Source organism: Bidens hawaiensis, unplaced genomic scaffold, assembly GCF_021521415.1.
Source record: "Bidens hawaiensis isolate Kalapana, Puna unplaced genomic scaffold, B.hawaiensis_p1.1 tig00060676_1, whole genome shotgun sequence".
Taxonomy (NCBI): domain Eukaryota; kingdom Viridiplantae; phylum Streptophyta; class Magnoliopsida; order Asterales; family Asteraceae; genus Bidens; species Bidens hawaiensis.
In genome coordinates this window covers 1-25,000 of record NW_027506468.1, presented here as the reverse complement: position 1 = coordinate 25,000, position 25,000 = coordinate 1, and the positions used below count along the sequence as shown (strand labels likewise).

Genomic DNA, 25,000 nt, shown 5'->3' with positions numbered 1-25,000 from the left:
TACATTTTGTATTTTTTTCAAGTAATTTTTTTAAATATGCCTATACAAGTATCGAAATAAAGTCATTACCTCGAAATGCTTATGTTGTTCATACGTTATTTTTGTAGGTAACAAAATATGTAATTTTTTTAATACCATGTCGGTTATTATTTCGTACATTTTGTATTTTTTTTTCAAGTAATTTTTTAAATATGCCTTAACGAGTATCGAAATAAAGTCGGTACCTCGAAATGCTCATGTTGTTCATACGTTATTTTTGTAGTTAACAAAATATGTACTTTTTTAAATACCATGTCGGCTATTATTTCATATTTGTATTTTTTTTCAAGTAATAATTTGTTTAAAAAAATATGCCTATACGAGTATCGAAATAAAGTTGGTACCTCGAAATGCTTTGTGTTGTTCATTCATTGTTTTTGTAGGTAACAAAATATGCACTTTTACATTATGTGTTTTTATCTTAATACCATGTCGGCTATTATTTCCTATATTTTGTGTTTTTTTCAAGTAAAAAAAATTAAAAATATGCCTATACAAGACAGTGAAACAGAACCTGACATTCGCCGACACAAACTGACATAATTTTGGACCTATACGACTCGTATAGGTTTTACTTGGTGTCCAAATAACTAATCTGGTGTGTGTCTAACCCAAGCCTTTGTTAAAATGTTATTGAATAAGATCCGTCGGAAATTCGTAGGAAAGTTTGACGAAACATCTTCTGTTGATAAACTTTAGCAAATTAAAATTTGGAGTTTTATTTTCCGTAGGAACTTTGTTGGAAATATATCAGAAACGTTGTTCGTAGGAATCATGTCGAAAAATTCGTAGGAATATTGGCTCTTTTCTAGTAGTGGAGTGCAAAATGATGTTGAATTAATCATATGATCACAACCTATACGCAGCCTATCAATTTGCTAGAAAGAAATCCACTGGAATATGATAGATCCAAATTGTAATAAAGTAAACAGTAGTTATAGGCATTCCAATATTTAATACCTTAAATTTGATTTGATATATGTGAATCAGCTCCTGCCATTCGACCGGTACGGTATGTTAAAACACTGTGGCGATATGGTCATACCAGCATTGAGCATTCAGTATAGCAATCGACACGTGTCTTAGATCAATTGAAAACCATAAAAATAAATGTTGGCATGGCAACATCGATTCATTTCGTCATGGTCTGGGCGCTCTATCACTACAAAAAAATTGGCATAAGGCAACCTTTATTTTACAAAGAGAAAAAATTACTGTTTGCGTTCCTGTAGTTTTAGGGCTGATACACAATGAGTCTCTGAAAATTTTTTTGAACTGGTTGAGTCCCCGTGGTTTCAAAAACAAGCAATTTGAGTCCATGTGGTTTCAGAAACGAAAAATTTGAATCCTTGTGGTTTCAGTAAAATAAAAGTTTACCCTGAAAGTTAAGTAATGGTAGGGACTCTAATGGGTCTTTTCTGAAACCACGGGGACTCAACCAGTTCAAAAAAGTTTTTGGGGGCTCATTGTGCCTCCGCCTTAAAACCATAGGGACGCAAAGAATAATTTTCTCTTTTACAAAAAAAGCTGCATTAGGTGAAGTTGCATTAGACCTAATGCAACCTTTTTATCAGATAACGCAAATATTTCTTTCAAATGTAACCTTTTTATTGGACAAGATACTAGTTCAGGTTGTCATGGCAATGAAAAATATTATATTTGACCCGTTCAATCTAGAACAAAACTTTTGTCGAAACGTAGATAAAAATAACATATTACAACGGTATACTCAGAATATTGTAATGCACTATAATATATTATTAGAATGAATATTAGAATGACGCAAATGGTAAATGACACCACTTTATATAAAAATAAAACCAAAATATCATGAATCAGTTCGCGATTGGATTGAGTAAACCTAATTGATTACTTGGACTAATTGAAGCTTGCGAATTGGACTAATTAAACAATTGAAGATAGCGAACATTTCTGAAGGTTCAATTTTGATTTAGAATACAAATTATGCTATCTACAATTTTTAGTGTTGTAACAGCCCAGCTACCGCCACACCATAATATTGTCCGCTTTGGCCGTAATGTGATTTCAATTTTAAGCGTGATTCCATTATTGAGTGTAATTTTGATAACTGAAAGTAGCTTTCATAACTAATAGCAATTTTAAACCGAGAGTAAGTTTCATAACTGAAAGTAATTTTCATAATGGATAGAATAATTTTAACTGAGAGTAATTTTCATAACCGAGAGTAATTTTAACTAAGCGTAGTATTCGACATTTTCTGAACCCTAATCAGAGTTCAACTGAGCCTTGATGTTATTTTAACTGAGCGTAGTATTCGGCATTTTAATTGAGCGTGTTATTATGCAATTTATAATCGACTGATAATTCTACAGCCTCCTATTAATCAATTCGATTAATTAAATCATCAGTTTGAAGAGTCTTAATGTTCAACGACGATCGATTTTGATTTTGGTTTTGTTTCTTGATTTGTCCATGTTTAATGATGTTCGAATAGGGTTCGGAAATTGGCATTAATTGATTATTTGAAAATTTCCCTAAATCGAAGAATTCACTGAATCGAACTATTTTGTTATGCAAATTTTGTATTGCACTTAGTGAATTAGTTGATTGTAATATATGAATTAGACAGAAAATTAAATTTAGGTTATTTACTAATCTGTTACCACGTGGTTGATTTTTTATATTTGATGTATGATAATGAATTATTATACTGTAAGTCACGCCATAAATAATAAATATCAATAAAGTAGAGAGAAACATAAAAATATATTCCCAAATATGTTGTACTTAGTCAGCCAAGGAGAGGGCACGTTAGGTTATACCTCTCTGTCATACAGATTTTTTTTCGTTAAGATTTCATATATTAAAATAAAAGCATATCTATAGAAACTATTAAATAATAATCTTGACTGAATCGGAAAAACAATACGATTTAACTATTGCTTAAATCATTATCGTAAATACGAATTTTTGTTTAAAGATGTTTTCAAGAAAATATCTTAAAGGACATGGATACGGTTTTAATTTTTATTTTTAACGTGAAAATTCGACATATAAAAGGAAAGCTGCGAGGAAAGTCAAAAAACCCAATTTAAGTGGCAAAATCTTTGATGATGCTAATGATGGCGATTAAAATATTTGAACAAAATAAAATTATAATTTACCACGTGACAATTATCATTTCTTTGATAAGCAGGTTCATGCTCTTTCTTTGTTTTGCGAAAATTATCATTTCATATCTTACGATACTAAATATAAATCTCCCGACACAACTATCCACAAGAACTTATAGGTTATGTGTTTTAGTTTAAATAGCAAAAATTAGTTAAAACATCACATTACTACTATGTATATAGTGGAGTTTTTACTAGTTCATTTTTAATTAGCTAATATATATTTAAATGAAATGACAAAAAGAAACAAATAGATGCGTGTGCGTACTTGCATATGACTGGTGAAGAGAAGTGGACCCTACCCATCGAAAGCGAGCATGGCTTTAACGTGATGACACTGATGGAGTGTTCCATAGTTTTTTGTAGGAGAGAAAGAAAAAGAAATATAAAGTTGGTGTGTTCCTAAGTTTCATTAATAGATAGAAAGGAAAGGAAAAAGGGAGAAATAAAAAAGGGAGAAATATAAAGTTGGTGTGTTTCCAAGAAGGTACAGCCGGCTGAATAGTGTTCCTGTTCTGCCAACTGTGGGCTACGCACATGCCATGCTGGTGGTTGGTGGGTAGGCAGCGGCTGATAGTGACCAGGCCGGCTGTGTACTATTCCTGTTCCACCAACTGCAGGCTATGCACGTCCTCCGACAGGTTGGTGAGTAGGCAGCGGCTAATAGTGACATACAGTACAAGAGCGTGCTGCTCGTCATACTGTTGTCAGTGAGCTGTCGTATCTTTGGTCAGATCTTTTGTCCATACCTCGTCAGGTACAGTACAAAAGATCCTCCAGTATCGTACGGACTGGCTCATTTGGGCGGGAGTATTCCCGGCTTTGCTCATTCCTTCTTCAGGTGACATTACTGAATTATTATGAGAGTTAAGTGCCTTGTGCGTGTAGCCTTGCTGCACGGGTAGCCTTCCCTGATGGCTTGTATCCGCAGCTGCGGGAACAGGCGGAGTACTTCACCATTGGGAGGCTTTTCCTGCGGGAACAGCTTGCGTACTGCGCGTAAGGACGTCACGTCTCTGAGCATGGTGGGTCATGCGGATCCAGTTGGTCTCGGCGCAGGCGTCCCTTTAAGTTAAGTCTTGCGGGTTCAACCGCGCAGACGTCCGTTAAGGAGTCTTGCGGGTTCAACTGCGCAGACGTCCCTTTTCAAGGTGAGTCTTGCGGGTCCAACTGGGCTCTGCTGGGACCTACCTCTTCAAGTCCCCCCAGTCCAATGTTCTTCTCATGAATTGTTAATAAGTGAGGTGAACTTTTGGACTTAAGCAAGGGGTTTTGAAAAGGGGTTTAGTTTTAAGGTTTTCCATGGGGATTCTTCCCGCGGAAGTCCTAATGTCACGTGCAGAATTTCCCACTGTTCTGCTTGATATTTGGGTATGATGCGGGTAGGTCTGTAACCTCCTCGCAAGTCAGGAGCGTTGAGTACCTCTTGTGTAGATTCTCCATGAGGTTTTGGTAGTTTTGAACATAGTGATCAATTATGTTAAACAACCAATTCCATCTTGGAGCTTCAAACAATCTAGTTCTCGACGTTCCCGCTATGCGGGGATGTCATTCCCGTTTCCGCAAGCATGGCCCAGAAGATCCTTCTTGGTTTCAATTCCCTGCGGAGTGCTAGGTATGTGAAGGGTTTTGCCTTGACACTGTACCCGCACTCGTCTTATAGTTACTTTACTTCCAAGGTATTTCTGGCTTCAATTCCCTGCGGGTGCTAAGTATGTGAAGGGTTTTGCCTTGACACTGTACCCGCACCCGTCTTATAGTTACTTGGTTGCCGAGGTATTCTTGGCTTCAATTCCCTGCAGGTGCTAAGTATGTGAAGGGTTTTGCCTTAACACTGTACTCGCACCTGTCTTATAGTTACTTGGTTGCCAAGGTAAGGGGTATAATCCCGCTTACTTTTGAATCTTTTTGAATTTTTTTGAATTTCGTTTTTGAAATTCGAAGAGTTGGTGAAAGGATAAGAACAGTCTGACCTGTTGAAGGGACGTCAGCGTGGTCTGACGGTTTCTTCTGACAGCTCCACGACGTGCAAGAAGTTATGGCGACGTGACAGTATATGGTCATTCCAGACGCTTTTTCGGGCGCGTGGGCGCGAGTTTTCGGGCGCGTGGCCGCGAAATTTATGGCACGCGTCCTTTCAACAGTTGTTGCCAGCTTGCTCTTTGCCACGTGTCATAGTTTCATTGCACCTGCGATTTCTCTCTCTTCCGCATTAAATTCATCGCATTAATTGCGATGAGTATATAAAGGGGGAGAGGGTGCATCTTAATCCACACCTTTACTCTTCTTCTAAGCGATTTCCGGCGAATACTCAAACTTTCTGTCGAGCATTCTCCTGAAATCACTTCTTTAGATCCAAAACATGTCTTCTACTCACGATTTTGAGGCTGCTGCCGAGGAATCTGACGTGCACGTCGAGATCCCGACGTCTACGTCAGATAAAGACGATAAGAGCACTGCTGGCGAATGCCAGTGTGCTCTTCCCACCGAGCTTTTTCGGTACATCGTCCGGAAGTTCATGCTCGAGCCGTTCGAGCCTGAGTTTCCGGAGCCACACCAGACGGTGTACGATGCCCCCAAGGGCAAAATAGGGGTGTATGCTGCATTCTTCGTTTATAGGAATCTCAGGTTCCCATTGACGAAGTTTGTATACCGTGTCTTGGAGAGGCACGGTGTTCATTTGACGGAGGTACACCCGATGGCGATCGCCAAGATCGGCCACTTTGAGTGGGTGTGCCTCATTCTGGGCGTGGAGCCCCATGTTGACCGCCTGATGACCTTCTATTCTTGCAGGTGCATCCAGGGATGGTATACCTTGGTCAATCGGATCAAGGGTCCGAAGATCTGCGCAACCGAGCGCAGTCTTCGGTCTTGGAAGCGGGAGTTCTTTTATATCTCCGCTCGCGTCGTCCCGATAGCGATGGCGTTTAAGAATGGGAAAGCACTCCCCGCCCTTCACGCCGTCAACTACCAGGAGGCGGAATGGTTCGCCAAGATCTCCCGGATCCAGACACCGGTGTACCGCTTTGCGGAGTCCGGGATGGTGATGCTCGGGATGAGCCGGGTGTGGAAGGAGGCGTCACAGATTCCCATCGTCCTCGAATACGGTTTGAACTCTGTCCCTTACGGTATGCTCTGTCTTCTTTGTTGATATAGGTTTTTCTTCTAACTGTTTATTTTTTTATTTCAGAGGGAAACGACTTGCAGTCTCTCCTGCAGCCGCGGGAGAGTGATGGTCCCGCTCGGATGGGTACTCGTGCTCTAGATGAGCACGAGTTGCCCATCCTTGAGCAAACGGCGGATCGGTTCGTGGAGGTCTACCCGCCAGGCCACGAGATCCTGAGCGCCAGGCGGCCAGGTAAATAACTTTTTGACCCTCGCCCTCTCAATGCTCAAACCTCTGCGGGAATTCCTCTAATTTTGTCATCTTCTGATGAGGAATCCGCAGATGGTCCTTTATTGGCGAGGAAGAAGGCTGCCGGCGGGAAGGGGAAGGCGAAGGTTGCCTCCACTGCCGATCCGGGGAACCGGTCAAACTCGGAGACCGAGAGCGAGGAGGCGGCGGGGAACCCAGGTGGTGTTGAGACCACTGCTCCGGAGGCTGAGACGACTGTCACCTCCGAGCAGCCCAGGACGACGACGGTGACCGGTATGAAGAGGCCGGCTCCATCTGGTTCGTCCCCGCCTGTTCGCACATTTAGGCTCAAGAAAACCCGTAAGTATAATCTTCCTTTACTTTTACTGCATAGCTTTCCGCCATTATACTAATATCTCTTGTCTTCGTGCAGGCGTGGATGCTACCGCATTCTAGGGCGGAGCGGGGAGGAGCACCTCCGGACCCATGACGGTAGGTTTGGTCAACCTACCTGAGGCGATGACCCAGGCGTCTGCGCCTGCTTCAGTTGTTGGTTCAGTTGCTCACCCGGTTGAGCCAACTGTTCCAACTGTGATGACATCTCCGCCGGCTGTCAGTGCCATATTCACTGATTCCTTCACTGAGCCGGCGGTGAGTATTTCTGTGGATTCTTCCACAGCCGCGGCCGCGGTTGTGAGTTCACCTCCGGTGAGTTCACCTCCGCTGGTTTCTACCACGGCGGCCTCCGCTATGCCTCCTCCGGCGCCGGCGACTACGGTCGGTCCTTCAGGTATGTCCGGGGTTGGGGCGTCAAGCCAATCTCTGCCTCCTTCCCATCTGCCTGACCTCTTGGATGGATATCCGTTAGGTTCGGGTAATGGGTTTGGCGGCTACAGGCCTGTCGTCGACCCTACAGGTGCGTAGGGTTATTTTGGCCTTTATTTTATATATATATATATTTTTTTATTATATCATCTTTTCCTAACTGCTTTTTGCTTTTGCAGTGTCAGATTCCAATGAAGTGTATGTTCCACGATGGAACATCCGCCGAGGAACAACCCTTCGGACGCCTGTAGAATGCGTCGAATGGGCGCGCCACGCCGCCCCCGCTGGTGCGCTGGGGGAAGCCATGTCCAGCTACCAGGAGGGTAGGCTGTCGAATGAACCGCGGATTCTCCTTGCCCGGATGCAGCCGCGCGTCGAGTTACTTTGTCGTGAAAACGACAAGTTAAAGACGGCGCGTAGCCTGGAAGTGGCTCAGGCGCGGGCCATCCGGGAGGAGAACAAGAGGCTTGCCGCAGTGGCTGCGGAAAAGGAGAAGGCCTTCCAGGCCCTTGAAGTTGACGTTCAGGCCCGTCTCGAGGCCCGTTCCAAGGCTGCCCAAGCTGTTAACGAACAGCTTCGGCTGGCTAAGGAAACTGCACGGAACGCAACTGAGAGGGCCACCAAGGCTGAAGCTGTTGCTGAGCCTCTACGCATTGAGAATGAGGAGCTTAAAGCCAAGCTAGAGAGGCTCCAGCAGGCTCATGATGCCTTGGCTATGGAAGACGCCAAGAAGCTCCAAGAGATCTTGGACCAGAGGGGCGTGCTTGACCACACTGAGCGGAAGCTAAAGGGCGTTGAAGAGGCTGCTGCTAAGGAAGTGTTGCTCGCCAACCTTAACAAAAGTGAAGCCGAACGCGCCCGTAACCAGGCTCAAGCTGCCCTCCAGGAGGCTCTGGTTGCCAAGGAATGGCTTCTTCGAGAAGCGTTGTCTCAGGTATGCGTAATTTCATAATATCTTTACGCTTTTCTTTGTACATAGAAAAGGTTTCGATACTTGTATTTTTTCTTGTAGGTTGTGCATCGAGTCTTCACGGACACATCATACGACGATGCCATGAGCGCAGCCCTCAACGCTTCTCATGAGGATGGGGAAAAGACCGGCTTCCTGCTTGGTCTAGGGTTCGTTGAGAAGGGCATCCCGCCTTCCAACTTCCCTTTATATGATGTGGATACTGAAGCTGTATATGACCAAGCAGTGAACCAGTATGCCGCCTTCCCGCATCCGGTGGTGGAGAAGGTGAACGAGGTTGCTGCTGCTGATGATGGGTTAACCATTCTCAAGACCTTCCTTGAACCGCCACAGCCAAGTGATGGTGCGGGTACAAGTGGGTTTGGAGGAAGTGGTCCTGAAGCTTGAACCTTTAAATCCCTTCCCACTGTTAGGATAGGTTTACATTGTATAGATTTATATTCCTGTAGGCGGGTAGATACCCTGCCATTCTTGTAATACTTTATTTATTATGAAATATAAATCTTTGTGCGGGTAGGACCGCTACTTTCACTGGATGACTTGCTTTATAAACGTTATATGACTTGCTCATGCATACTTTAGTTTAAATTAGCAACCTTCCAAGTGTTTAGAATAAGTTAACCTTTGAACGTGGTAGATAATAGGTTGAAGTTTTGCTTCCTCCTTCGTGATTGTGCGGGTAAGACCGTCACTTGCACTTAGGATGGCTAAACTTTACCTATATCTGACCTGCGTGGAGGTTTTCCTCATCTTCGAAATTTTCTAAGTGTTTAGAATAAGTTAACCTTTGAACGTGGTAGATAATAGGTTGAAGTTTTGCTTCCTCCTTCGTGATTGTGCGGGTAAGACCGTCACTTGCACTTAGTAGGATGGCTAAACTTCACCTATATCTGACCTGCGTGGAGGTTTTCCTCATCCTTCCGTTAGAAATTTTCTAAGTGTTTAGAATAAGTTAACCTTTGAACGTGGTAGATAATAGGTTGAAGTTTTGCTTCCTCCTTCGTGATTGTGCGGGTAAGACCGTCACTTGCACTTGGTAGGATGACTAAACTTCACCTATTTCTGACCTGCGTGGAGGTTTTCCTCATCTTTTCGTTAGAAATTTTCTAAGTATTTTGAATAGGTTAACCGTTCGACGCGCGGTTGTCAATAGGTTAGTTCGGTTTCTTCTATCATGATTTGTGCGGTTAGGACCGGCACTTTCATTTAGTGGGATCACCAAACTTTACTTATGACTGACCTGCGTGAAGGTTTGCCGTTTTTTGTGTTTGTGCGGGTGTTGCCGCCTTCCACACGCAACGACTTCTTTCTCCACTTATGTATGCGGTGAATACCGGCATATCAGTGTGGAAAGTTCATAAGTATAAATGTAAGACCATCAGCGTCAATGTGATAAGGAGAATCATTTCCATTAGAAGTGGCTCTGGGCCTTCTCTTTTACAACTTTGGAATTGATCTACATGCATATTGTGTAATTGAGCTCCCTTCCATGTTCTTGGGAGTGTCATCGAGCCTTTCGAGCCGATATGCACTTGGTTCGGAATCTCGTTGTTTACGCAGTATGTAGTCTCCAACATTGAAGCTGCAGTTTTATTCGTGTTTTCCCCAACTGGGGTTCTACACGCATCAGCCTGCTCAGCGTTCGTTACGCCACGAGGTGCGCGAGCGTCCCATCTCTGACAAATGCTTCGACGATGTCCTTCACGTCTGTGCATTCTTCAGTGTTGTGGCCTTTTGTCCTGTGAAAGTCACAGTATTTGCTCCGATCAGCATTGTGACGATGTCGGATTATTGGAGCCTTTGGCCATGGGAGCTTCTCAGTGGCGAATATCTCGGTGACGCTTTTGGTGAGTGGCGTCCATCTGGAGTTCTGGTTCGACTGTACGTTATCCCTTCCGCCTAACCGATGTTGCAATCCGGATGAGGTGTTAAAGTTTACCCTTGACTGCCAAATGCCTAGCTTCCGCTTTTTGTTTAGTCGGGCGGTAAGGACGTTGTCTTCTCTTGTTTTCTGGGTGTAGAGGTTTGTGCTCTGGGGGAGATCTCTACCCAGTTGCTTCTCCGTTTCCGCAAAGCGTTTAGCTGCTGTCATGATGGCATCCCATATGGACGGCATGCCATCTTTACCCGTTAAGGTGCGGATGAGCTCTGGGTCTTTCGCGCCCTGGATGAAAGCAGCGCGAACAAGATCTTCGCTAATATTACCCAGACTTAGCTTCTTTGAGTTGAAGCGAGTGATGAAGTCTGGCAAAGATTCATCTTCCTCTCGAATGCAATTGAGGATTGTCCATTGCTCTTCGGTATACTTTCTTTGTTGGCTGAAGTGTTGGCTGAACTTCTGCTGGAAGTCTGCCCAATCGTAGATGTGGTGGACCGGTAGACGATCGAACCACGCTCTAGCTGCCCCCACAAGCGTCATTTGGAACATGTAACACCACGTAGGTTCCGTCCAACTACTGACGGTTGCCCCCGCTATGAATCTGTTCAAATGATCGTCTGGATCAGATATACCATCGTAAGTGCCGATGTTGGACATCTGTTTGGCACTTTTCGGGGCGATTGCTTCCGCAATGTCCCTTGCAAATTTGGACGTTCCCGCATTTGCAGCTGGTCTAAATGTTTTGGAGAAGTCACATGGGTTTTCACCCGCGTTTTTTGGTTTGAAGGTTTCTCCAAAATGCCTTCTCGGTTGGGATTCCGTTTCCTTACGCTTCCCTTTCGCCCTATGACGAGGGTTTGCGTCACTATCGGATTCCTCCGAATCATCGTCCAAGTACTCTCTGAATTCATCAGCCTGTTGGAGTGAACGTAAGCGTTCATCCAACTCAGCTTGGAATTCTTTTTGACGTGCTTCCGCCCACGCTTTAACTTCATCGAGTGTTTGGTGGGGGAGCCTCGTTCGTTGTCTCTCTAATTGGGTAACGGTGAATCCCAGTGAGAGATTATTTACTGCACTTGCCCCAGCTCGGGTAACCGGGGTAGTGTTCGTAAAAACTGTGTAGTCGCCGGTATTCCCCCCAGTAGCTGGGGTTGTGGTTACCGGGGTTTCTTGGTCACTCGTTGGCCTTGGCAACGGAGTAACCTTAACCATCTTTCCAGAAGTTTGAAAAAACTGAAAGTAGTTCTAGCTTTTATGCACGGATGGCGCCAATGAAGAAACACTAACCGACCCCGGGCGGATTACGGATAATCTGGGGGTTAAATAGATGTTTCCCACGAGGGGTTAGATCCGGCAAAGATGGTTCTTCTGATAACCTGCAAAACAGACACCGTGAGCTCGTCACTGAGAAGGGGGGGGGGGGTACCTCCTTGTGACCACCCTCCGGCGTGAGAATCAGACTAAATTGCTCTTGAATATAAGTATATATTAAGAGAATGACTAGAGCAGATATCAGGTAATATATCAAGATATAAGATATGAGATAAGATACAAGATGATCCTACCATTCCAAGGTGTTGGAGTATTTATAGCCGAAGGTAGGTTTCCAAGAAGGTACAGCCGGCTGAATAGTGTTCCTGTTCTGCCAACTGTGGGCTACGCACATGCCATGCTGGTGGTTGGTGGGTAGGCAGCGGCTGATAGTGACCAGGCCGGCTGTGTACTATTCCTGTTCCACCAACTGCAGGCTATGCACGTCCTCCGACAGGTTGGTGAGTAGGCAGCGGCTAATAGTGACATACATTACAAGAGCGTGCTGCTCGTCATACTGTTGTCAGTGAGCTGTCGTATCTTTGGTCAGATCTTTTGTCCATACCTCGTCAGGTACAGTACAAAAGATCCTCCAGTATCGTACGGACTGGCTCATTTGGGCGGGAGTATTCCCGGCTTTGCTCATTACTTCTTCAGGTGACATTACTGAATTATTATGAGAGTTAAGTGCCTTGTGCGTGTAGCCTTGCTGCGCGGGTAGCCTTCCCTGATGGCTTGTATCCGCAGCTGCGGGAACAGGCGGAGTACTTCACCATTGGGAGGCTTTTCCTGCGGGAACAGCTTGCGTACTGCACGTAAGGACGTCACGTCTCTGAGCATGGTGGGTCCTGCGGATCCAGTTGGTCTCGGCGCAGGCGTCCCTTTAAGTTAAGTCTTGCGGGTTCAACCGCGCAGACGTCCGTTAAGGAGTCTTGCGGGTTCAACTGCGCAGACGTCCCTTTTCAAGGTGAGTCTTGCGGGTCCAACTGGGCTCTGCTGGGACCTACCTCTTCAAATTCAAAACACAATAAACTGTAATCAAATGTATGGGATCTAGGCAACCGCCTGGTCAGCATTGGCATAGTCATGAATGCTCAACATGGTTGAGTGAGAAACGGCAAGACTGTTGAAATAATTCACATTATCCATGGGACCTGATTTCACACGTGCAAGGATTCACAATTAAGCTTATCCGTTTGAATTTTAAATTATGATGTTTGAATAAATATAATTTCAGTCATCCACTGACCGAGTTATTTGCTAGTTTATTTCCTTTTTGTTAGGTTGTTTATGTTTTGTTACCGTTTGTAATTTGGGCTATATAAAGCCTTCTTAGTTTTCCTTAATATGTACGCAGTTATCAAATTCAATAAACAAAAGTGAATCCTTTGCCTAATATCATTTGTTCTCAGGGGCGGACCTACGGGGGTCGGCTGACCCTGTAAAAAAAATAAATTAAGGCTGTATATAAGATAAAATCCCGACCGACCCCTGTAAGATTTCAACTCAGACCCCTATGAAATAATGGAAAAAAGAAAAGATGGCCGAAAAAGATTGTGACAATAACCGGCAGTGCCTATTTTGCTGATTGAAAAACCAGGTGAGGACGACGACCTCCTAGGTAAAATGGTTGATTTAATGCTCAAGTTTACTTTAGCCCTTATAGGTTTCTTTCATATCTAAATTAGACCGTCCGCATCAGTTCAGAGTAATTTTCTCTACAAACAGCCTAGTCAGCGTGCCACGTCAACTTTCTATTTATTTTTTTCACACACACTTTTACCTACAACAATAACATATTCATTCTTCCTACAAACAACCTCATAATTTTCATATCACCAACATGGAGGACCCACAAACGACCATCCTTCACCATCTTTGATGAAGGATCTTTAAGGATGGATGGCCTCCACATCAACCTCCACAACACTTGTCTTTTCCATTCTTTTCACAAATTTCCTTCACATAAGCTATGGATGGCCTTGATGCAGAAGGTCTTACTTTCATAGTTATTAAAGAAAAGTTCCAAAACACCCCTCCTAATTTCATCTTATAGCATCCTATAGTAATTTTAGTTGACAACTTCACTAACTGCGTTTACTAAACAAACTGTAGAACAATGCTTACAAGAAATCGGGATGTTACACATGTCTTTTCTATATAGATTTACTAGATTTTATCCCCCGTATTACGGAGGTTGTTTTACATTATTCGTTTTTAATATTTATATATGTATATTTGGATTTTAATTTTATTTATTGTAAGAAAGCTAATAATTAATATACTTGAGGTTTGATGATGAAATGGTTTCACAAATAAATGATATGTTATAATCCGATTTAAAAGCTATCTGGGTTGGTGATACCCATTACCCGTTTATTTTCTTTATTATAAAATTGTTTTTTAATTATAAATAATATTTTTTAAAAATAAAATAGGATATTAATTTTTAGTATATTCCTATTTTATAGCATTTTCATATCAAATATTTGATGAGATTATTTTTTAATATAATGAGATGTTATAACCCGTTTAAGAGCTATCTGGGTTTGGTGAGACCTTTACCAGTGAGTTCGGGTCCAATGCGTGAGAAGCCTTCATTTACAAATAAAGTAATATAATGGCTTGAGAGAATGGTTGTTTTAGATTTTTTGTTTTTTAATATTTATTTTTGGATTTTAATTTTTTTTATTATAAGAAAGCTAATAATATATTTAGGGTTTGATGATGAAAGGGTTTCATAAATAAATGATTTGTTATAACCCGTTTAAAAGCTATCTGGATTTGGTGACCTATGACCCGCTTATGTTTTTTACTATAAAATTGTTTATTAATTCTAAATAATATCTTTTTCTTTTTAAATTGGATATTAAATTTTAGTATATTCCTATTTTGTAGGATTTTCAAATCAAATAATTGGTAAGATTAATTTTTAATTTAATAAGATGTTATAACCCGTTTAAGGGCTATCTGGTTTTGGTAAGACCTATACCCATGAATTTGGGTTAAATCAATGAGAGGCCTCTATTTAAAAATCAAGAAATCTGGTGGCTTCCATAAAAGGGGGAGCGACCACATCGCGACACATAGGATTTTTGGGTTTTCGTTTATATATATTATAGATAGATACTATATATTTCTTAATATTTGTTTAACTATTTTGTCTTTCATATATATAGTTTTATTTTCATAATTGTTAAATACTCTTGTTTTTTTATTTATTTCTGTTGAAGCTATATGGATGTTATTTTTATACTTTTAAAAATATGGAAACTATTAAGTAGTTTAGTTTTTGAAATCGGTTCGTTCAGTAAATCATTATTTAACTTTACAATAAAATAAATCAATCAAAGTTTTCTTCGACTCACGAATGACGTGATTTTGTTATGTGATTATTATTTAATTTGGTTTATCTTTTTATTAAGTGACCCAGTCCAAACTGACCTGACCCGCACTGAACTTACTGAACAAAAATAATTAATATAGTGATAGACAACTGCCTTCAAAACTTCCGACCCTTATGAAAAAAATTCCTGGATTCGTCGGTGTTTGTTCTGACTTAATTCTTGCTTCTGTTTGCCAACAAAGACAATAAAAGCCTTGGGGCCTTATATCTTACTTGGGCTTTCCTGTTTTGTTTTAATTTATTGGCTTTTCAGAAAAAAAAAAAAAGTAAGAACAAAGTACAATGGTGCTTCGATGTGGCGATGGTTCATCTAAAGGTGATCAGTGTTTAGAATGATGTTTATGTGGGAAACATGAGTGGACAAAGGCTTGCACTTAGAACGACCGGTGTGCTGTATGAAATCAAATGGATACCGATGTTGAGACAGGTGTAAACATTCATTGGTAAAGGTAGCCTGAATTATGAGAAAATAATTCAAGGTGCCCATGTGATTGAAAGCAGACAAGGAGTGTAACTACTAACTGCATTCTAGACAAAAGAAGATGAGTTGTTTGTGTATTTTTAGGCTGAAATGTTGCACCCAACAAGAGATGATGAAAAAAGGTGTTTCGTTGAAGAATTTGATCAAGTCCATCAAGAAGCACGGTCGTGCCATTCTTTAGCACGATCGTGCCATTGACCATGCACACCTCGAGAAACTGGTTCAAACTTAGCCAAAAATGGAAACAAACAGAATATCACTAGAAAAAAAAGAAAAAAAAACAGTTGCTGTGCTTACAACAAGCACGACCATGCAATCCGCTAGACAGCTTATATAACTTTCATTTGTGGAGGTTGGCTGCCAAGGAGTTCTCTCAAGGGGTTGCAACAGCCTTTTGTGTGCTTAAGTAATTTATGTTCAGGTCTTCTGTCTGAATTTGTCTTCTCTATAACACAAGAACGACCCTTGGCCTCTCATAATAATAATAACGATCTCAATTCTCAAGTATTTTTTGATAATATATTAATATATTGCATTAAAATTGTTAATAATATTTGTTACAACTACTATTATTAACATTAACAGTTATTATTAAGTTAATTAATATTATTATTCCCTATGCGCTTAAAACATACTAGTACCTATTAGTCGTCTGTAATTAAATATATGGAAACGCCATTTAAGATGTGAAAGATTTTCATCTATTTATTACCCCACTCATTGTGGTCAATTGGTCATAATATATTGTATCGTAATTGGATTGGGAAGCTTAACACTATGTAGCAAAGTCTTAAGCTTACATCATTACTTATATAGTTTCAAAACGGTACAAAATGATGTTGCATATATGCGCTGTTTAACATAGGTACAAAAAACTACAATAAACCAGGCCCAATATTTTACACCAAATTCAACATGTGCATGATATATGTGTACATGTGCATAAAGCTATCACTGCATGCTAGCGTGGAGAAATTAGGACTTCAAGCGGAGTTGCCTTGGCATTTGTTAGTCCTGCAATCGCGCTCATATCGACAGGTGCAGCATTTGGAGTCGACAAATCAAACTTTTGTAGCAAAGTGGCTAAAACTATATGTAATGTTTGATCTGCCAAACCAATTCCAGGACAACGCCTTCGCCCGACCCCAAAAGGGATCAGCTCAAAGTTTGTTCCCTTCACATCTAGACCCATATGGTTTGGGGATAGGAACCTCTCTGGTTTAAACTCACATGGGTCCGACCATATCTTTGGGTCACGGTGGAGCTTCCATGTGTTTATTATAAGCCACGTGCCTTTTGGGACGTGGTAGCCAGCTATGATGCAATCCTTCGTAAAAACTCTAGGAGCGTTTAGGAACGTGGCTGGATATAATCGCAAAGTTTCTTTTATAATAGCTTGGAGGTAGACCAAATTTTTTATATCTGATTCATTTACTTGTCTATCTTTTCCCACTTTCGTATCAAGTTCTTCTTGAGCCTTTCTCAAAGCATAGCGATTGTTTAGTAGTAACGTGAGTGTCCATGTTAGCATGACAGTGGTTGTATCCGATCCACCCGCAATAAGAGTCTGAAAACATGTAATTAGAACACATATAAATACGAAAAATATAGATAATCAAGAAAATTGAGTTGTCATGCTGTCTAGCCAAAACACTAAATAGTGGCATGCGTAGAGAAAATCATGACAACCACATTCGAATAGATATCGAATTTTTAATAGGGCGCACCGCAGATGTCGCTTTAATGATGGTATCGGCATTGTAACCCGCTACATCATCGTCTTCCACAACTTGGATCAACCCATCAATGATGTCGTTTACTTCTATAGCATCTCCGGATGATCTTTTCCGGCGATGTTCTTCTAACCATTTTCCGACCAATGAATCGAGCTCCCTTGCAACTCGTTTCATTGTCTTTTTATATCCGCCCAAATCCAGCCAGTCTAGAAAAGGAAGAGCGTCAGCCGCCACGAATTGCCCCAAGTACTGAAACCACTCACTTATTACTTCACGATAATTCAACATCTCTTGATCATCTTCAGTGTCACTTCCTGTGTACCGTTTACTAGCGACCACTTTGAGCATGATATTCATATTTAATTCTCCAAACCATTTCTTCATTTCCACCAACACTTTCCCTTGCCCGTCTTTCTTCGTCCTCCAAAGCTCATGCATGCTTTTAATCGAGTTTTCTAGTTCAAACACTTGAACATGAGTAAGCTTCTCGAGCCGACTATTAGACAGCAACTCTTGGGAGATGATTTTACGTATTCCACGCCAATACGGACCATAAGGAGTGAATGAAAAAAAAGCGCCATTGTGTCCCAGAATCTTTGCAGCGATGTAATCCGGACGGTCAGAAACAAACACATCATGGGTGGTAAAGATATCCTTAACTATCTCCCAATTACTCACTATCAATACTCTATGTATGCCAAGCCGGACGGTGAAGATAGATCCATAGCGGTCAGCCAGGGATGACAAGGTCACATGGGGAAGATCAGGACCATTAAAAACTTTGAAGTGGCCTATTATAGGCCATGCGCCACTTGCTTCAGGTGGAGCCGTAGTGATTTTGTTACTTTTAAAGAATAATGAGATGAAGTAGAGGATTAGTATTATTGCAAAAGTTGCAAGAATTAATGTATAGAAATTTTGAAAAGGGGAAAGATCCATGAGGCAACTATTGCTTTGTTTGTATTGTAAGATTGCAAATTGGTGCATATGAACTTATAGTCACGTTATTTGACATTAAGGAATCATTACAACGTGGATATTTAGTTACCACACAATAAGGATATATATGGATATATCGATTATCATAGATACCGACAAAACAGATAGTTCGGTTGCCAAAATATGATTGGCTGATGAAATGTTTCATGCCAATTCTTTGATGATGGCTTGCCAAAATATGAGTGAATGAAATCTCAACTTGAAGGATGATGGCCATTTTTCTTTTGAAATATGTCTTTTCGGTATACTGACGCTATCTTCCTGAGTCTCATTTATCAAGGGAAGGGGAAGAAAAAGAAAGAAAAACATTAAAAAATCATGTTCCAGAGATTTTTTAAGAAGAAATGAGGAGGGGAAAGGAGGGAAAATGTTGGAAAATTTAAGCATATTATCATGCTTCCAAATTGGAGAGATTAGGAGATAAAATATTTATGTCTTATAATAACTTCCTATTAATTCTTAAATTACCCTCATATCTAACTCTCTAATATAGTTTATTTAAAGGGTATAATAGGAAAGTTATATCTTTTCATTCCTTTCCTTTTAACTCGAGAACACCTAAAATGTTTAATTTCCTTTCTCTTCCTCTCATTTTCATTAAACTCAGGAACACAAAATAAAGTCACACATTTTTCCTTCCCCTACTTTCTTTCTTGTCCTAATTCTCCTCATCTCCCCTCCCCTCCCCTCGTTAAATGAGACTCGGGAACACAATGTAAAAGAAAAAGAAAGGGATACATGCAAACCCGTTTTAGTCTACAAAATGATCTTGATCTCTCTAGAAAGAAAACTTAAGCTATTTAAAACGTTCCATTTGTTTGGTATGAGATAATGGAATAAACGAAGGAATGAAATAGACAAATGAATGAAACGAATCATTACAATTCCATTATCTTCTTTGGTTACCACATAGAAATTAAATGGATAATCGCTTTATTATTTTTTTTTATTAAATTGTAAACTATACACACATAGATTTTTGTCAAATAATAAAAAGGTAATAACATAATACGATATAATAATAAAAATATAATAATATTTATAATTTAATAATAGTTATACTACAATAAAATAATAATAATAATAATAAACACGTTTTACTAAGGAATGAAAAATGTTATATATGAAAGGAATTTTATTCCTTATGAATGATTCATTCCATTAATGAATGACAACCAAACGTGTTTTATTTCATTCCTTTGAAATGATTCATTTTATTCCATCTATCATTACTTCATATCAAACACTACCATAAGGAACGCCCAATATTCTACATCCTTTATGGCTCTATCCTCTCCACAATCGCTCTCTAACGTCTCTCTCCTCTCTTACCATTCACCCTTAGCTTCTGTTTTGATATGGACAAAGGAATAAAATGGACGAAAGAATAGAATGGACTATGTAATGAAATGGATCATTACCATCTTATTGTCATGTTAAGTTAACTTATGAGAATGGAATGAGTTATATTACTTTATGTTGTTTTGTAGATACAAAAAAACGTATAAATGAAATACAAATAAATAACAAATTTACCTCTGCCTCAAAATAAAGAAAAATATGTTAATGGAGACGACAGCAATGGTGGCGGCGGCGACAGGAGTGGCGGAGGTGAATTGTCAGAGGGCGACTATGGTGGTGGTGGTGGTTGTGACATTGGTGGTGGTGATGGTAGCAAGGCAGGAAGGATGTGTATGAATGGTTTTGATGTGTTTTGAGCATTGTTTTTAGACTCGAACTGAACATCGAATTAGCCATCATATTAGGTCACGAGTCAAATCTGGTTGAGGACCTCAGACAACATCATAATTCTTTTGAATGTATATGCAGAGCCGGCTGGGGCATAGGGTGACGTAAGCGACAGGCCGGGGCACTTAATTTTTGGGTGCACAAAATTTATATATATATATGTATGTATGTTTAATGTTTTACCTTAATTATACAATAACTAGTTTGGTCTTGTGGCAAAGGAGTATGACTCTCAACCAAAATATTGTAGGTTCTCGTCTCACTTGAGACATTTTTAAGCTCATTTTTATACAAAACGTTTTTTGCACAACCTAAACCATAACAAGGTAAACCCATTTAAAATTTTAATTATTTAAACTAAACAAAAAAACCATTTACGTAAGTCCTAAAAATTTTTTTGCTTATATTATTTCGTTACTCGTTAGGGTTTACGGGTTTTTTTATTTTGGCTCGGCCAAAGCATATAAATTCTCGAAGACGGCCATGTGTATATGTATAATATAAAATAATTTACATAATGAAAATATCAAATCTAGAAATCAATTTAAATTTATATGAAAATTAGGTGAAGTTAGGGATTGAAGCCCCAAAAAATAAGCCTTCGTTTACTTGTCAATTTCAACCTGCATGATTTTGCTTGTTCATCCATCTTTCTTTTATTGATTTTGTTACACGATTGAAATTTGACGAGTTAAATGAGCTTTTGAACCCGTGTATTACACGGGTTTTGTCAAATAATAAATATAAATAAGGTCTGTTATTTCAGTTGTGATTCTTAAAATACTTGTGAATTAATTTAATATAGTCTTAATGGAAAAAACAAACAGAGTTAACGAAAAGTATTAAAATAGCATGGTTTTGGAAACACCAGGTGTTGATTTGCAAGAAATATAAAAAAAGGTACTAAAGTTGTGTAGTTGGTCAAACGTTAGGTATGAAAATGACACTTGATTCAGTAATGAATCCACACTATGTTATAACCCATTTGACAAAATGGTTTTGATCCATGACCCATGAATAGCTAGAATGAATGAGATGAGAGATTATAAATTAGGTGAAATGTGAGCTTGACACTTAAGCTTCAACATTTTCTTTTATTAGTATTGTAAGATAGGATTGGATATTTACTTCTGTTAGTAACATATATTAATTCATTTCAAATGATAGCGGCTTTAAAATTGCATTTATTCTCTTATGGCATAAGCTTTGAAAGTTTTGGTTTAGCAGCTAATTAACCAAACCGAATTAAGCACCAATAACCAGTTAACTGAAACTAAATGATTATTGTTTTTTAATAACCAAAGTGTTCAATTATGGTTTTGATTATTGCCAATAGCCGAGCCAAACGTGCAGACCCCTATTAATAAGTGTGAAATTATGACACAACATTAAAAAAAGTATGTTTTGTGTTTGAGGTTAACGTGTGTAACATGACTTTTGAGTTAATGTTGTGTTTGAGTTTGTGTCGGGTCGAACTACGAACATGATAAGGCTATGTAGTATGGGTCGCTCCTCTCATTCTTCATCATTTGTCACATTAGCGTCACATCAATTTTTTCTCCATCACTTAACCTATTTTTCTATGGGGTATGGGTCATTCTTTTTCTTCATTTTCTAATTTTTTAATTTGATTTATATTTAATATTTTTATACTATTAATAATTATATTTCATGTTTTTTAAAGATCAATTATCAGCTCGTGTGGGCAAAGGAGACCTAACCATGTTCCGGTTGGACGTGGGTTGGAGACAACCCACTACATGATGCATAACTTTTATTGTTTGTCTTAGAAAAAAAAAGTCATGCTTCTAAAAGATAGGCTACAATGACAAGATGGTAAATGGGAGATATTTTGGTGTTGGAAAATGAGGCCGGGTTCATCATTTGATAAACAAGAGCTCAGAAGCATTGTCGAATTATTCTCAAATGTTTACTAACAGAGTAAAAAGACATTTGGTTTTGGAAAGATTGTGATAAAAAGGAAAATTATTCTTGGTCAAAGGTATTAGATGGGAAATTGACAACTATGGCCTACCAAAATTAAATTCAATAGCTGGCATAAATTGATTCCGGTTAAAGTTAGTTGCTTCATTTGGAGAGTCCATTTGAATATAACGCCAACGAGAATGGCATTGCTTATTCGAGGCACCACAATGAACGATGTAAACTGTGGACTATGCGGCTCTCATCCAGAAACGTCCGAGAATCTAATGGTTAACGGTTGCTACGCTAGTAAAATATCATAACATGTATTTTCGATTGGGTGAAATTACCACCTGCTGTAATTTTCGTTAGGTTACTAGAAATTTTAGAATTTCCAAAGAAACGAAAGGTATCTGAGAAATTGGATCTACTGAATTCGGGCTATACTTTCTATCACTTTATGGTTAGTTTGGAAGGCAATGAACGCGAAGATTTACAATAATAAAGAGTGCTCGGTTCAGAAGACGGTTTGTGGCATTAAGATGATGTCCTTTCTTTGGGTAAAAAGTCGAAGCAAACGGCAAAGTTGGAGTGAGACAAGTGGTGCCATTTTAACTTTGAAAACTTTCCTTTGTAATTGTTTTATTTTTGTTTCCTTACGTTTTCAGGTTGTATCTCGTCTTTTTCTTGTATGTTGAGCTTCCAGCTTCTAGCAAGAAGTTTCCTTTTTTGTTATTAATATATTTGGCCTTTTCCAAAAAAAAAACTTATTTAATATTTTTATAATAATTATATTATGTTAATTAAAACAAAAATTAACAGATTAAAAAATAAGTCTTTGCCCTAAAAAAACTACCTTCCTGCCACCATCACCAATCCAGGTGTGTTTACCGGTGGTAACATACATGTGTACGATAATTTATATAATAACAATTTTGGGAGTCTTTGTGCATCATGGGTTATAACACTTGTTTTATATTTTATTTATTTATTTTTTTTAACGGCCAACAAACATTAAATGCCTAGGTACTCCGTACGGGTGACCCAATAGCTAAAGGCCACCGTCAGCTGGCCCAAACACAAGCCGTACAAAGCCCTTAAGCGCCTCCAGATTATCTCTAGTTCCAGGGAAAACCCACTCCGAAGACCCACTGGTGGTGATACCAGGATGCCCTCATGATCCGAACTGGAGATCACAAAGATCCCAGTCTTCCGTAAGTGAGAATTGAACTTGGGTCTTCATTGAGAAACCCAAACTCCTTACCACTACGCCACATTAGAAAAGTTGTTCGGTATGAATATAAGGTCATAGGTTCAAACTCTTGGATGGGTTGGTTTTTATGCTTGATCTTAGATGGGTTTTTACTACATAAATGTTTTTACTATTAAGCAATTACAAATATCATTAAATGTTTTCAACTCTTAGATGGGTTTTTGTGCTTGATTATTTGAACATTATTATAAATGTTCAGATAACTTTGTTTTTACTACATATAATAACAATAGCAAACATACAATTTAAAAAAAAAAAGATTCAACGGTGTACAAATATAAATGTTCAAATAACTTTGACTTTACACATATACACTCGCAAAGTCGCATGCAAATTTTTAAACAAAAGAAATCAACTGGTGTACGTTGTATAATAGTTGTAGGGTGTGAAGCCATAGGTCTCTTCAACAATTAATTTGGTCGGTTTCATGCTATATTTTAATAAATATAAATGTTAACATAATTTTATTTAGTTTTAATCAAATTATGTTGTTGTCCATGAACTTAATCAATTTACATTTTCTTTTTATTAAAAAGACAAACTGCTTCATACGCAACCAACAAATAATTTTTTACAAACCTTTATAAGTAAAGGAAAATAAAAAACTTACAACCAGTTTGTTTTTAAAAATAGCTAAGGTGTAGAACTTAGAAAATTGGAAGGGATTGACACTTATATTTGGTTTTTTTCTTGGTTTCTATCTTTTAATCACGTTTTTATTTTGCTACATATTATTTTACTTTATTTTATTTTCTGTTTATAATGTTGACTCCGAAGAATGTGAAGATATTTCTCTTACCATTTATACAAAATTAAAATATATACAATAATGAATAAATAAATTTTACTTTCAAAATGATAATTAATTTGAATTTTGATTTAGTAGAGTACGGTAAATTGGATCTTGATAATTCAAACTAGGATACATTAATCGTTATAATTCATACTCAATAAGTCGAAATAGGATCTTGATAATTCAAACTAGGATACATTAATCGTAATAATTCATACTTAATAGGTCGAACACTAGGAATATGCAACAAATCACAATACACGTTATAAGAAATGTTGGTTGAAAACCAAACCTTATGCTTACCTAATTCGAGACTCATATGGATAAAGAAAATGCCTAAATCACATAAAACATGCATAGAGCCATAGACTTCCATAATCCATAATAACAAACAAGGCAATAAAAACAATGTCGTTATTCCTCCCACCAAATGTTAATACATGAACCTCCGAGTCGTACGACAGCAAACCACCTATGTAGAGTGATTATATCAAGTCTATATGACTCATACAATGAATCTTATCTACCTCTCTCATAAGTTATAACTCCATAGTCTCCACTAACAGTAATGTTTATTACCTCATAACCAAGCGTATGTCATGTCACGGAAGAGATTCTTACAATGTAATTAAGGGTCTGTTTGATATAATGTTTGGGATAGGGTAATGTTTATGTAACCGTCTTTCTTTCTCTTTTTCACCATTATCTTAAAAACACAATATACAAATGTTATTCAATTTTTGTGGTACTTACTATTGGTTTTGTAACGAAGGTGTCCCGGCCCAAAGGGAGGGTGAGGAGGGCGACGAATCCAGGCCCGCTCTTCCGAAAGGCCCATAATTTTTAAAAAAGGATAAAAATTATATTTTATATATAATTTTGTGTTAAAACAAAAGTTTACAAATATAGTTAATTGGTTGAATGGAAATATTGTTAGGCTATGGAATTAAAGGTTATATGTTCAATTGCTATAATTGGTGCTTTTTTTTTCATATGGGTTCAATTCTTACAATATTGGTGTTCTTTTTTCTATAAAAAAAACTATTTGTGTTTTATATGAGTAATTTTAATAACTTATTTATTTATTAATGTTTTTGTTTTGGTTC

General features: G+C 38.8%; 1 protein-coding gene across 1 annotated transcript; it reads right to left on the bottom strand.

Annotated features, from left to right (window-relative positions):
- Positions 1-16,228: 16,228 nt before the first annotated feature.
- Positions 16,229-18,113, bottom strand: LOC143617917 (cytochrome P450 CYP82D47-like). Its single transcript, XM_077090315.1, has 2 exons — positions 17,149-18,113; positions 16,229-16,988 (listed from the first exon to the last, which is right to left on the bottom strand). Exons 1-2 carry the CDS (start codon positions 18,094-18,096, stop codon positions 16,383-16,385), a joined length of 1,554 nt encoding a protein of 517 aa, XP_076946430.1. The 5' UTR covers positions 18,097-18,113; the 3' UTR covers positions 16,229-16,382.
- Between the last annotated feature and the right edge of the window lie 6,887 nt (positions 18,114-25,000).